The sequence below is a fragment of the Dipteris shenzhenensis genome, chromosome 26, assembly GCF_047967505.1.
Source record: "Dipteris shenzhenensis isolate YYH24624 ecotype China chromosome 26, Dip_SZ_1.0, whole genome shotgun sequence".
Lineage (NCBI taxonomy): Eukaryota > Viridiplantae > Streptophyta > Polypodiopsida > Gleicheniales > Dipteridaceae > Dipteris > Dipteris shenzhenensis.
This window is the reverse complement of record NC_141621.1, coordinates 23,776,157-23,791,535: the sequence shown is the minus strand read 5'-3', so window position 1 is coordinate 23,791,535 and position 15,379 is coordinate 23,776,157. Positions and strand designations below refer to the sequence as shown.

Here is a 15,379-nt window from a genome sequence, read left to right as displayed (position 1 = left end):
GTGGGAGATGGAGGAATGTAGTAATGACAAGGGAGGGTAGAGAAATTTGGTTCACCTTTGGTTGAGAAACTTGGTTTGCCGCACATTTCAAATTCATTCCCTAGAGAAATGCAGCTACCTCTTCGTCACTCCTTGATCCCCTTAGCCTCTACCTCCCCCTTTCAACCTCTCTCTCCCTCTCCCCCCCTCCCCTCAGCCTCTCTCTCCCTCTCCCTCCGCCCCCTTAGCCTCTCTCTCCCTCCCCCCCTAGTCTACAACAATTTGTACCTCTAACTTATCTCTAATCCTCCCTCTCTACTCCCTCCTTCATCCGCCCCAGTCAAGCTGCTCTTAAAAATGAAATTCATCTCCAAGCTTTGGTTACTCCCAAAAAATAATTTTAGCTCTAGGAGGATTTGGCTGCTACAAAAAAGTACTTTGATCTAGGAAGTGCTGCTTCTCCAAAATGGCTTGTCACCCTTGATTGTCGAATGGATCGTCATTCAAACAATCCTCTACCACTTCCACCAGTCATGAGAACCATCACCTTTTCAAAAGATGAGCTGCTACAATTCAAAATGGATGTAGAGCTTGAGAGCTCAACAACACTCTTTGTTCATATTCATGGGTCCCACAATTCTAGATTGCAAGCTAGGGATTGGATGCTTGAATGTCACTCATCACCTTATTGATATTTGACTTTTGGGATGAGGTTTCTTTCAAGCGTCCTTTCACACTCCTGGAGCTATGAGATAGTACTCAAAGCCAATCCCTTAGTGCTCAGTTCCAAGACTACTTTCCTTAAAGCCTTCTCCCTAATTTTGACCCTCTAGAGGAGGACAAGCAGACAACTTCTCTCTTCATCACATTCCTAGGTATGCCTCAAGTTTATCATTGCCTCCTTGCCACAGTTGGAGCTACCTTTGGATTGGTTACTCAAATACCCTTTCTTCTTGGTTTACCTTCTTGTATGACAAAGGTGCTCAAGTTCCATGGGGTTCCTAGAGTTAGGGTCCTCATTTTTTGCCCTAACAGTCTAGATGACCACATCATGCACCAACACCCCAATGGTTCTCTATTTTGCATAGAGCTAAGATCATAGGTAGACAAAACTAGTGTAGCATTTGTAGAACATATTGGCATTTTGCTAGTGGTTGCCCAAGGAAGAAGAAGAGGCCTAAAAAGCCTTTTGGTGTAGCTCCTCCTCGACCTCGATCGAGTGCTCCTCTACTATCAACTACACGCCCTCCACATTTTGTGCATCCGCCTTCAATTTACATGTGGGGTTCTAGTTAGAGTTCCTTGTACACCTTAGGATGATCAGGTGACCCCTTCTCTTGCCTTGGCTCAACTTTGATTGTAGCAGATATTCACGTTCTTGTCATAGATAGTGATGCTTGGCTTACCTTAAGCTACATCTTCTACTTCTCATGACCCAGTTGGGGTTGAGGCTAGGGATGTGATCCTCCTTCACTTCCTATTTTAGACCCTATCCTTTCATATCAGTAGATCCCTTCCACATCAACTCTTCAGTCCTCATTTCTTGATTGTGGAAGAGTGTGGCTGTAGCCTCATAATCAGGGGATGTTGAATCCATACTTGGTCCAAAAAAACTCATTTTCTTATTTGGCTAATGTTAGTGAGGAGGATTTTAGGATTTTATGCCTTGTTTGATTGGTGATGTGGCCCTTGGTGTTCTTATTGATAGAGTGTCACCTTCCACAGGTATGGGAGTGTTTTTCCCAGTGGACTTCCCTCTGCTACAACATTATGGTAGGAGATCTCATGTATAGGAGAAGCCACTCGTCTTCATATGCTAACGAGGATTGTTAGTTGGAAGGTTCAAGGTCTTGGTGGTGTGCCTCACAATTACAAAAGCTATCTAGTTCATAATGAGCTTCATCTAGGTGTTAGTGGTGGTGATCTTATTGATATACTTTTTGTAAAAGAACACAAGCTAGATGTTAAGGATTGCACAAATTTAGGTAAACTCCTCTCTAGTCATACATTTGGATCTTTGGCTTTGGGAACTAGAGGAGGAATTTGCATTTGAGCTTCAGATTCTTTTCTTCCTCTTGTGGTTGGACACGGAATCATTTCACCCTCTAGGTCATATTTTACTTGTGATTGGAAGGCATAAGTTTGGTCTTCTCAACCTATATGCCCTCGATCATCTTCTTTTTTGGAAGGAACTTCTTTATTGGGACCCTATAGTCGATTCATTGATCATTGGGGGTGACTTCAACATGGTGGAGTTGCCCATAGACATGGAAGGTGTTGTATGTGGAACCTGATCTTTTTTCAGAGGTTGTATTCTAGCCATGCTTTGGACCTAGGCGTGTTTATACCCACTCTATGAAGGGGGATGCAGGGGAGGAAATGCCCCCCCTACTACTGTCACTGGGGGGGTTCGAAGGGGGGCCAAGAATAGCTATTTAGGCCCCCTTGGTGGGGGTTTGGGGGCAGCACCACTGAAGCCAAAAATACATGAAAATTGACGCATGAATTATGTGTTAAAAATTTTGTAAAAAGGCGTGTGGCTCACATAGTAGGAGAGCATTGAATATAGTGCTTGTACCTTATATCTTCTCCCTGGATGGATAAGGAAAACATAGGATTGGATGTTCCCCCTTGGACGTAGCCCACATAGGTGAACCACGTATATCAGTGTTTCTCTTTCACGCCCATTCTATCCACTTTTTGTATTGTGTATTTTACGCATTCTGTCAGCCTTGTATTTATTTTGTTCCATAGTAGGTGTACACATGAATTGGAATAAATCAATGGATTTTGGATAAGTAATGAGGACACTCCATATTGGAGGGCTGATTTTGGTTTTACGTAGACTCAAAGGGGTGTTTCCATCAAATATTTGGGATACCAGGTCGGTATGGGTATCTGTTCTTCATAGTAGTTTGCTCCTGCGTTGGAGAGCATCAAAAGGAAACTCCTTTTTAAGGTAGTGGTTGTTAGCCAAGTCTTTTTTGCCATGATGTGGTTTGTTTACCCTTGTTGGTTCCTTTCTAGGGATTGCATCACTTAGCTCAAGAGGCCTATAGAGGAACTTTCCATGGAGTGAACTAGATGGTGCAACAATAGATACAATAGCCAGGGTGGCTTGGGAAACTTTGTTTCTCCCCATGCATCAAGAGGTTCTTGATATCGTTGACATAGACTTGTAGTGAAAGGCTTGTCTTTCCAAAGTTGTGGTCAAGGGATTTATTCTTAGGCAAGAGCCATGGAAAGCTTTCTTTATTCATTGCATATAGTCTTGTACTCCTTTTGTGGATGGAGATTGGATAGGTAGTACTAGGTGGATCTTTCCTTCACCGCATCTCAAATGTGCCTCCTCACCTCTTATGTTTTCTATTATAAAAGCTTGGAAAAGCTTCAAGAGTGCCCTTTAGAGAATTCCCCTTTTCCGTTGTGACCACCTCCCATCCTACCTCAGCCTCAAGCAAGTTACAAATTCATATGATAAATTCAATGATCATCTAAGACAATAGGTTGGGTACATGCAGAAAACAATTTGAAGCATTATCACTTCTTAGCCAGCACAATACAACCGACGTTTGGCCTCCTAGTAGTGTCCAAGCCCTATGAAGTACTCTGTAGAATGAACGATTGTCTCCTAGGGTTGGTCAACTATTACATGAAGATCCACAGGTGTGGAATCCTCATCGATCTAATTGAGAACCTGAGGATCGACAAGGCCGCCAAGGCAATGACTCTTCTCACCCAAGTCACGTACATGGATTATCAAAATGTGGTATTAGCAAATTTGTTGGCACGTTTGACCAACTGGCTAGAATATTTCTATGGGAAGCTATTGAACATGTGCAGCCATTCTCAGTGTAAGATCGGCAATCCCATGCTCTTTATGATGATTATCCATCATCTGTCCCCAAACCTAGTGCCCATCACTAACTTTGGAGATGCCTCTGAGGATAGCTCCCTCCCGTCACCTTCGATACCAATGCGGCCCACCCCTACAAAGCCCTCTCCATCCCCAAAGAAGAAGGTGGAAGGCCAAACCAGCCGCTGCCAACTCCAATAATCATAGGCAGGAGCAGAGGCAAAAAAGAAAGACCACAAAAATGTAACAAAGGCAGCTAAATAGCTCATGCCAAGAGTGCATGTAGTTAAGAAACCAGTTGCTGAGGAGACCCCCTTGATAGATCTCTCTCGCAACCAACGGGCCAAGCTCGCCTCCCCATCCAAGTGAGGGCCATGCAATGTCCCCACTATATGCAGTGGCAAACAGGCTCATAATAGAGAAGCCATGGGTAGAATCCAAGCAACAACCACATAAATATCCACCTAGACCATTGACTATGTTTATGTAGAGAACTATGCGTGATTGGATGAAGACAACAAGGAGGCCCCCCAAAATGAACAGGTCTTCATGGAAGCATTGGAGGAAATGGCTCAAACCACACAAACCATCCTGGCTCAAAATTAGGAGTATGCTAGCTAGCTATCCTTCCAACCACAACACGGCCCACATGTAGAGAGACAACCATGAATGAGAGCTAGAGAAGGTCCAAGCCTTGCTAGAAAAGAAAAAGGCGGACATAAATATGGTCAAAGCCACACATCTAAAGGCCATAGAAATGGCCAAGGAGCTCCAGGAAGATCTATTACTTCCTCGAGTCTCTGATGAGTGTTTCTTGGCTTGTCCATTTGATCTTAAAGTTTCTATTAATTAGCGGCCAATTGTGAGGAGCATCTATACTATATGGATCATGATGTTTGGCATCCCATCGGTAGCGACAGGGTACCACATCAAATGTGGGATGCATTTGAAAGGAAGTTGGAGATTGTGAGTACTCAAGGAATTAAGAGGTACTTTTCATTGAGCAGCTTTGGTCTATGCCAAGCAAGTGGTGGCTTCAATTTGTTGCTTATGTTTATAGTGATTTGCACTTGGCAAATACTCATTGAAATTCCAGAGAGGTTCCTTCCTCCTCTTGACTGCATATTTGGGTATTGCTTCCAAAAATCACCAATGGGATTACCAGGCATGGGAATCCTATCTGTATCTTGTTGCAATGCTCCTATGGGTGTGCAATTTGGATAATCCAATTCGTAAAGCTCATTGATGGAATCATTAATGGTGTCTTCCATTGAAAACTCAAGTGAGATCTGAGGAATATGTGGTCTTGGGGGAGAGGAAGAGGTTAGAGGGGACAAACTCGAGGTAGAAGAAAGTATTGAATTTGAGAAGGTAGAAGAAGGGATGGCAGTGGAAAGTGGAGGGAGAGCAAGGTAAATGGATTTAGCAACGACTTGATAGTCCTTAAGGGAAGAATTGTCAAGTGATGGAAAAAAGTTAGGTGTTACTGGATGATAGAAGTTAGATTTCTGGATTAGGAGGTAGTGTTGAGAGGCATGGGAAGGAATATGGGTTAGCATGGATTTCTGGAAAGGTACGGACGATGGTACTAGATTTAGGGAGGGATGTGAGAAGATCAGAAAAGAGAGTGTTAAGATAGGGGAGGTTAGATTAAAGTTAGACCACATATTCCTCTGGTAGATCTTTGTCACTTCTGGTAGGCATTGTCAGCTTTAATGTAGGGTTTTTTTGGGAGGTATATCCCAGGGAAGTTGATGGTGATTGTTGCAGTAAGGGCAGGAGACCGGCTACTACTCGAAGAGGGGGCCTTCCCATCAAGCACTCATATAGTAGTATTGCATCAGGCTTTAACCGTATGAGATTTGCATGCACTCTTGTGCCTCTGGGAATGAGAAAGCTTCCTGCATAGTGGATCTACTGAGGTAGATCTATAAGGGCTTTTCATTATATGTTATTGTGTCGTACATATCCTTCTTCAACTCTCTACTTTTAATGATGTTATGAATTGACAAATGTATTCTGTCATAGCAGGTGTTGGTAAGAATTCTTAAAAATATTTCCTAGATCCCTTGACTGCAAGAAGTGGTATACATCGGCTGACATGGTGAACATTGAGACTCGTGGCCATACAAGCTGTGTTGCTTCATCTGTTGTGCTAGCTCTTTGTTGGTTTGGGCATCAAGCTATTCTACACCTACATCTTGCATAGTCAATTGCTCTGCCTCAATTTCTTCTGACTCTAGGGTCCACATGTTCTATGGCATATCTCCTTGGCATGCTACATTTATTTGCTCATCACTATCATTGTCCAAAACCACTAGTCGTGGTCGTTTCAATGCTGTCCTTTGGGTTGGTGATTTTGGACCTTGTCCTTCTTCAAGTTGGTGATTTGAGGAGGGTTGTTGAGGTTGAGGTTTGGGATGTTTGGTGTGTTGCCGTTTTGTCAATGACATTGTAGGACTTTTTCCCATCTTAATAGACTATCTTTACCTTGGCATTTCACATATGAATTAGGTCCCAGTTTGACAATGCCAATATACTGCCATGTGCTAAGAGCGCCTATTTCTTTTGTGAGTGGCTGATGCATTTTACTCTTTTTGTGATAAGGGTGCCGTGTGGTGGACCAAAGCAAGTATCTCTTGGGGCTTTTATTCATGTAACTTATTCGTGGTTCTCGAAACATGTGGGTGCGCTATGCATGCCAAGGGAGGCGGGTGTTCCTCCTATATGCTTAATTTGCTAAGGAAATCATAGGGCACCTAGGACTCAGTCATCACCTCTTAGCCCTAGGTTGAAATCGATTAAAACTACCTATATGTGCAAAGACATACATATGCTAGTGAGTGCTTGTAATACAATCTAATCCTATCTATGGGAGACTTAGGCCTCCCAAAATTTCATTATTGTTGGGGAGGGCTTGCATGTTGATGTAGTAGCATGTCAGTTGGCTCCCGTTTATTATTGTGGTGAATTGGACTCCATCAAGAGTTTCTAGTAGCATAGCTCCAATGGGATTCATTTTTTTGGCTCTATAAGATCCTTGACCTAGATATTTGAGTTTGCCCTTGTGGACTTTGGCATGTATATCAAAACCAAATCACCTTCCTTGATGTCTTTGGCTTTAAGATTTCTATCAAACCATGCCTTCCTTTTGCGTTTTTGTGTTGTCATGGTCTAGTAGGCGACTAATTTGGTCTCTATATGCTTCTCTAATTGATAGAGTCTTTCTTTCAGTGATGCATGATCTCCCATGAGTTCCTGAACTACTATGCGTAGGCTTGGTATTACAAATTCCAGTGGGATCACAGCTTCAAGGCCATACACCAATTGAAAAGGTGTATTCCCTATACTAACCTTGAGTGTGGTTCGGTATGGCCATAAGGCTACATTTAGTTTCTTTGCTGAGTCTGAATGCTTTGGTTCTACTACCTTGGTGCGGACAATGCGTAATATTTTGTTGGTGGATTCGGCTTGTCCATTCCCTTGGGGGTAGTAGGGTGTGCTTTTTCTATGGATCACTATAAAGCCAGACAAGAGTTCTTAGATAACCTCATTGACAAAATGCGTGCCTCCACCCGACACAATTTCAATAGGACATCCAAATTAGGTAATCAATGGGGCCACAATGATATAGCATGCCTATGTTCCCTTTGTTGTTGGATGTATAGGTCCAACAAAATCAATCCCCCATTTTTAAATGGTTTTTGTGCAACAACTATTATGAGGGGATTGAAGTCCTTGTGTTGTGGTTTAGTAGTTCATTGGCATACATCACAACTTTTAACATATTCATAGGCATCTGCCCAAATTGTTGGCCACCGATAGTTTGCGAGAGGACTTTTCTTGCTATTGCTTCCCCTTGGAAGTGTCCTCTTACAATGCCTTCATTGACTTCACTAAGGATTGGCATGATCTCATGTGGCATTACACATCTCCTTAAAACCTGGTCCTTGCCCATCTTGTATACTTGTTGTGCAATGAGTTGATAGGGTGTAGCTTTGAGAATTAGTTTTCTGGCATCCACTACTTTCATTTCAGGGGGTGGTCTTCTTGCCATTGAGTACCCAATGATGTCTACACACTAGTCAGGCAAAGCATCAATTTGAAATAATGCGGCATTTGGTAGGTCATCTTCTATTCCTTTTGGCTCTTCTCTTGTCCTCAATTGTGAGTGTGATCGGCAATGATATGTTGAGCTCTTTTTCTCACCATGATTTTGAAATTGAATTCTTATAGCAGTAGAAGCCATCGAGTGATCTGGCCTATGGTACATAGCCGATTCACAAGAAGGCTTGATGATTTGTGTCGAAGATAAAGTCAGTAGCCAAAAGATAGTGTCAAAAGTTCTTCATGTTGTAGATCATTGCCAAAGCTTCTCTTTCTATTGTGGTGTAATTCACCTCATCATCATTTAGCTTCCTGCTTGTAAAGTATACTCGGTAGCCTTTGTTGTGTTTGCATAGTTGGAACCATCAATATATACATGAAATTCTATGTCCCAATTTGGTGCCATGAAGATAGGGGCTATCTCCACTTGAGGGTTTCGAAAGCTTGTTCACATTCGTCTATCTAGATGAAGTTGACTAGGAGCTTATATAGGGGTCTTGCAATCATGGCATACCTAAGTATGAACCTTCTATAGTATCCGACATGGCCCATGAGAACTTGGATACCCTTTGCATTTAGTGGGGGGGAAGTTCCATGATGATCTTTATTTTGTCCATGTCCAGTTGCAATCCCATGTCAAAAGACTATGCATCCCTAGATTACTCCATGTGTGACCAAGAATTGGCATTTTAGAGGATTCAAAGAGATTCCATACTCCCTGCATTTCTTCAATACATTTTCCACGCATTGCAAGTGATCCTTTTTGCCTGAGTGTATGCACAAGTGTTGGGGACTCCTCTTAAGGGGTCCAACTATTGTGTGTTGTGCATGGTCCGTGTGGAGTCAACTGGCTGGTCGCATGAACATGACTCATGAGGTGGCCACTTGAAGCTCATTAGACCATGCATGTGCCTAAAGCTTAGCCAATACATGGAGTACACTTGGACGTCTCTTGGTTATTGATAGCAAGCATCTTCTAGACGATTATGAGTTCAAGGTAGCAACCAACTTCTCTACGGCTCAGTATATCTAGCATGAAGGCAATTAGTTTCCTCTCTTTGTTGAGGCCACGAGCTAGAGAGCCATGAGCCACAGCATGTCTCAGAGTCGTAGCTACATAGGGTTCATAGTAGAGTCATATTTCAGAGTTGTAATTGCCAACAAACCCCGTAGGGTTGAGGCTCTTATTATAGAAGTTCTTACTTTTGTGTCTATTGCAAGTTGTCTATGTATTCATGCTATTAGGCTTAGTGATTGAATTTCGCCACACCATCAGTGGTATCAGAGCGGGTTTGATCACGTGTCTGTCTGATTAGAGGATTTAGTTTTTTGCATGCATGTTGAAGAGATCCATTACGAGAGCAGCAGCAACACCACTTGTGTTTCCACGAGATATTAGAAGACCTAGGAGTAAATGGTGTCGACTTTGTGTATTAATTTGTATTGATGGTAGTCATTGTGCTCTTAGCAACATTCAATTTCATATATGCTTGTGCAAGTGCACTCAGGGAGTTTTTGGCATGTCTTCTGATACCCAAACCAAAAATTCTATTTTTCTAATCACTTGTGGGTTGTCACTTCATTTGAGAATTGAGAGCCTAGCATTCTTGTGCCCTTCCCTACTCAATGCCATTTTATTTGTGCATTTACGGTGCATTCAAGCTTGTGGGTGTTTGTACATCTAACCTAGACTTACTGAGTTGTATGATATGAAAGATCTTGATCCTTAATTTCCTACAGCTCCATGTTTGTGGTACCATGTTGTTATTTGTGGTTTGGTGGTCTCCAAATGTACTTTTATAGAGGTGCCATTATTTAATATCTTTTTCTTTTCTTTCTTTGAAAGAATTCATAGATAGTAGTGCTAACGATCTAGGCTGACACTGACATTGAGAGTTGACACTTGAGTTCTTCTATGGGCATACCTTTTTTAGAATCATAATCTTGTCATTGCCAATGGTGTTAGGATTCCTTGGGTTTAAGATTTCAAGCACAATGACAAACCAATAGGTTTTGAGCTGATTTGTGTGAAATACTATGGGAAAGCAATTAAAAAACAATTGAATGCAGAGGAACAAGAAGTATGCTACGCATGCTTCATGTCATGCTCTATTGTCTACTACTACTGAAAGAGAAAGGCCAAGATCAAGACTTGAATACTCAATAAGAAGAATGATAAGAAGCTCATAAGTTTCTTGATGGATGCGTAGATACATGGTAGACCACCAATCCAAGAATGATAAGAAGCTTGTAAGTTTCAATGCTTACAATGGTGTTGATGGGTGTGGAGATCCTGGGGCTCCAACTCAATATGTAATATGTTACTACCCTCATCCAAAATCCAGGGCATGGGAGGACAAGGTCCATATATAATATGCATGGATTTCCTTAAAAAAATTCAAATATGCAAGGGAAAAATATGAAAATTTAATGTCCCCCCTCCCACAAAATATAAGGTATATATGTTGAAAAATGTGCATGATTTTAAGATTTGTAGATAATTTTCATAATATGTGAGGCCCAAGGGGGGGGGGTCTTTTGGATGAAGGGGGGTAAAACAAAAAATACACTAAAATATGAAACCATCTCCTTTCAAATTAATGTAACTTTTTCATGCATTGCTCAAATTTTAACGTCGTGTAAAGACATATTTGAAGCTCTTTTAGTGTAGAACACAACCATGTTAATATGAATAATTTCTACTCATGGCATATTGTTAAATTTATCTCATACTCAAGATTTTGATAGGTTTTCTTACTAAAGGGAGTTGGCGCCCCAGGGCAGAGATACATAGTCGACCAATGCAAGACCAAATCGAATGAGAATGGTAACTCTCACTATTCTTCTCTCTCTCTCTCTCTCTCTCTCTCTCTCTCTCACTCTCTCTCTCTCTCTCTCAACTTAAGGAGCTAGTCACCAACAACTATCTTCGACTCATAGAAATGGCTGAAGATTCACATAGGATACTTGAAATAATGTTGGAACAATCAAGCTAGTGTGGTGGACTTGTAGATCTGCCTTGCAAATCTTGTGTCCTTTGCAAGTTTGACATAATTAGGGAATATGAGGATTCTAGAAAAAGGGAGCAAAGGAGTAGGTTAAAAGCTATGCAACAAGCTATGCATGTTGAAGATAAAGATGAGGTTGAGAAGCACAAAAGATCACTCTCATATTGATTATTGAGCCACTAGGAGCCTTGTTTCTTCTCTCTCAGTCTCTCTATCGATGCTAAGTCTCATCTAAGATCTCTCTCTTGGTCCTATAAAGATTAAGCTCCTCATTGCTCCTTTGTATCGCTTTGGAATTCAAGAGGCTTACCTATACTTGTGTCCACCCTGTGGCTACTGCTACCAAATCTCAGCTACCGCCTCTATTTCTCATCCTAGAGAAGGTCATCTATGATTCAAACCCCCCTTTAGGGGAGTCCATTAGTAGGGCTACTCTAGAGAAGCACAGCAGGGGAGTGGTATGACATCATAACACATGGTAAAATTCCCATGGAGCCCCCCTATCCATTGCCAAATCCCCAATGTAAAGCTTGTCAAGGCTCTCCAACAGGCCTCTGCCTCCTCTACCCAAAAGAAAAAAGAGGCTGCCTAGGATCTTGGTGCAACTCTGCCTCTCTCCATAGATCTTTGCCCTTGGTCATGAAGATGAACTACTCCCAAGTGCTCCTTTCCACTGCAACCATCTCCAAGAAGAAAGCTCCTCCCTACTTATCCTCTTTGAACTCTAGGTTGTTGAAGTTGCCTCCAACAATCCAAGAGTCAACATCTGGAAGGCACTTGGTAAACAGCCTCCAAAAATCATGGTACTACTATCTAGATTCTGCAAGAATGTGCATGCATGTTTAGGATCCCAATCCTAGACCCACGCACTCAGAGAAACATACAAATTGTTTGATAAGCTTGGCTTGATCAAAGAACTCAAGGGCCACTGCTTGGGACATCAAAATACAAACAACTCCACTTTGGCCTACTACATGAGATCACACCTCTAGGCCTCCTCCGGAGTAGATGGTGGCAATGAGACTGATGTCCAATGCTGAGAACATATGCTCCTATACTAGAATGAAATCCTGCCCTCTACAACTCCTGACAAAGTGTTAGATGTTGTGGCTGACTACATGCATGATTGTGGAGAACGTGCACGTTCCAACTCACCATAGTCAAACTTATGGGGAGGAGGAAACAATGAATAGGGTTCATCTATATTGGGAGCCTGCACCACAACCTTGGATTTCTATGACTTCAAAAGGGCCTTGGAATGGTTTGTGTTTGTGTATCTTCATACCAAAGGCATGATAGGCTCCGGATATGACCTTCCATGGACAGTACATCATGAATGAGACATCAGCCTCAAACCTACCAACACACTATTAAAGCATCCAATAGGTCCGATGCATGAGCTCCACCTCTGGTCCCATCCAAATCACTACTACTGCCATGCATGCACAACCCAGCCTCTCTTCCATAAAGCCGAGTTGGTAGATAGCTATAACACCATAGTTGGGGCATGGACTCTATCCCTTGCCGGGCCCATGCACTCCTCCATCATGTGCATCTACTCTCCCATCATACAATCAAACAATGACAGGGTCCACTCCTCCTCCTCATGGAGGAAAAATGGAAGCCCCATAAGGGACAAGAACGGGAGCCAACCACACCAATGAATCCCCCTTTCTGCGGTTGTAGGATCAACATTGTCACCTCTAGGGCTAGGCGATACACATTCAGAATCTCTAGATATTTCCAAGGCTCGAGCCTCCAAAAGTCTCAACACGGTTGCCTTGGGCGGGGTCTAGGGCCTAGAAGTCGGGAGTAGAAAGATGAACTACTCGTATTTGTAATTAATATTATAAGAAGCCTAGTTTCATCTTGTAGTAAAAATGAAGTTTTAAAATATTGCGTCATATGATTTTCATGCTCTCTCTTAGAAACATGGATAGAAGAATTATTTGGTGCACTGATTATAATTTATGAGCACTTTGTGTAATTGCAACCTTTTATGAGAAATAAATCATTTTTTAAATACTATAATCACTAACACATTATGACAAGAAAGACCTTTTAAAACCATTTTCTCGAAGGATTAATTTTATTTATGAGTTTCATTGAAACATTGAAGGGGACATGAATTATTGAGCTCATTAAATTATCATTGAAAGCAAGAGACAAACTAAAAGCTTCAAGATGAGATTTATAAAATTTTCGAAGATAATGGGGTCATTAAGTGTGTGTGCATATCCATTGTATGTATAATTAAAAACATGACATAATGATGATTAGATGGAAGTCACAAAAGACTTTGTAAATTATATTTTTGTTTTGATTATCTTGCTACGGTTGTGTATTCTTTTATATAAAAGAACATGTGGTTGATAATCCCTTCATAAGTTTTCTATCCTTTGATTATTTTTAAAATAAAATTATTATTTATCACAAAAGCTTTGCATATTGTATCACTTTAAAATGCTCTTTATTATAGCATTATTAAATGTGTCCTATTTTTGGAAAGAATTGTAACTAATGTTATTGAACAAATGGATTATTTCTTATGATTTTAGACATGGGGATTTGTTCCTATGATCAAGATATTTTGGAATAACCTCTAAAAGGTTACCATGTTGATATAAACAATGGATTTGGACTAGTTAAACTTTGCACTAGGTTAATTTATTTGCATGGCATCAATATATTTTAGCATTATTAAATGCTTCCTTTTATCGGAAAGAATTGTAACTAATGTTATTGAACAAATTGATTATTTTGTATGATTTGAGAAATGGGGAATAGTTCCTATGATCAAGACAGTTCAGAATAACCTTTAAAAAGGTTACCCTATTGGTATTAACAATGGATTTTGGACCAATCAAACTTTGCACTAAGTCAATTTATTTGCATGGCATCAATCTATTTCAATTAGAGCTACACAAATTTAGGAAGAAGATAAGATTGCAGTGGAGGCATGCTAGGGATTGATCATTTGATTGCCTTGAATTTGAATGTTATGTGCATGTTGTCTTAAAGGAACAGGATGGGGGCATGCTCAATGTGGATTTATAGGGTAGAGAGATGGAGCATTGATGCATATAATCCACCCGGGTGATGGCACAAGTCATCGTGGGATCCAATCTCAGCAATAGTACCATTCTTGAGCACAACTATGCAATGTGCAGAGCGCACGGTGGAGAGGCGATGTGCCACCATGAATGTGGTGCGTGATGCTGCAAGGTGTGAAAAGGCTTGTTGAACAACATGCTCTGTCTCATTATCTAAAGCACTAGTGGCTTCATCCAACAAAAGCAAGCGAGGGTTCTTCACAATAGCTCGAGCAATAGCCACCCTCTGACGTTGTCCACTTGACAATTGGATGCCTTTCTCTCCCACTTTGGTCTTGTATCCTTGTGGGAGCTTGCTTATGAATGCTGCTACATTTGCTATCATTGCTGCTGATTCCACCACCTTCTCCATAGGCTCTTCCATCCCCTCCTCCACAGCTAGTCGTCCATACATAATATTGGCCTCAATTGTTCCATTAAATAAATAAGGCTCTTGATCCACTACACCCACCTGCCTTCGCCACCATTCCACCTTCAAGTGTCTTAGGTTTCTCCCATCCACTGTGATCTCCCCTCCGTTTGGGTCATAAAACCGTTGTAGCAATGCTAGCACTGTTGACTTTCCACCACCACTCTCACCCACTAGTGCTATAGCCTATTTTGTTTTCATCAATAAAAATTGTGATCATGAGTCATCATCATCTCTCTCTCTCTCTCTCTCTCTCTCTCTCTCTCAATACATACACGCATGCCCGCACGCATACAAACAAATAAACACACACATGTACACATGCATGGATGCACATGCGCATGCGCACACACACACACACACGCACATGCACACGTGCGCACACACACACACGTGCATCATGCATAAGTATATACACGCATATGAAATGGAAGACTTTTGGTCGATCAAAAGGTAAAAAATGTCCTTATAGTTTAGCTTCTATCTTCTCTTGATTCAGTTAGAAAGCATCAACTTAGAACACTCCTTCTATGGCTAGTGTGTCAATAAGAGACAACTACCTAGTGTTATTGGCCATATGTAGTAAGAGTGCCTTGTATACACCAAACCATAGGCCAATAGCACAAGAGTGTAATCCATTGGCTAGGTTAGAGAGCCCCTATGAAACTCATGGTAAACCTAATAAAAATGTAAAGAGAGTGCATGCTAGTCCCTTTGTAGACAAACGTATGGCCTACGGACATCCTATGGTAGAGGTGGAAGGAGTGCAGATGAGAAGTATAGAATTTTGTTTAATGGAAGCTTGTTGATCAATTAATTAGCAAGGAAAGTGATCATGCAAGCATGATAATGGGATCCTAGGCCCTAAGGCAAGGCTGATGTGTTGCTAGAATTAGCAAGTCAGCTT

The 15,379-nt window shown here is 41.4% G+C and overlaps 1 protein-coding gene across 1 annotated transcript in view; it reads right to left on the bottom strand.

Moving 5' to 3' along the window:
• Window positions 1-14,001: 14,001 nt before the first annotated feature.
• The window catches only part of LOC147884848 (ABC transporter B family member 3-like), a 73,971-nt gene continuing 72,593 nt past the window's right edge, over window positions 14,002-15,379 (bottom strand). Inside the window, exon 12 of the mRNA XM_087397224.1 lies at window positions 14,002-14,658. Coding sequence (XP_087253350.1) covers window positions 14,002-14,658 — 657 coding nt within the window. The remainder of the gene's footprint in view (window positions 14,659-15,379) is intronic.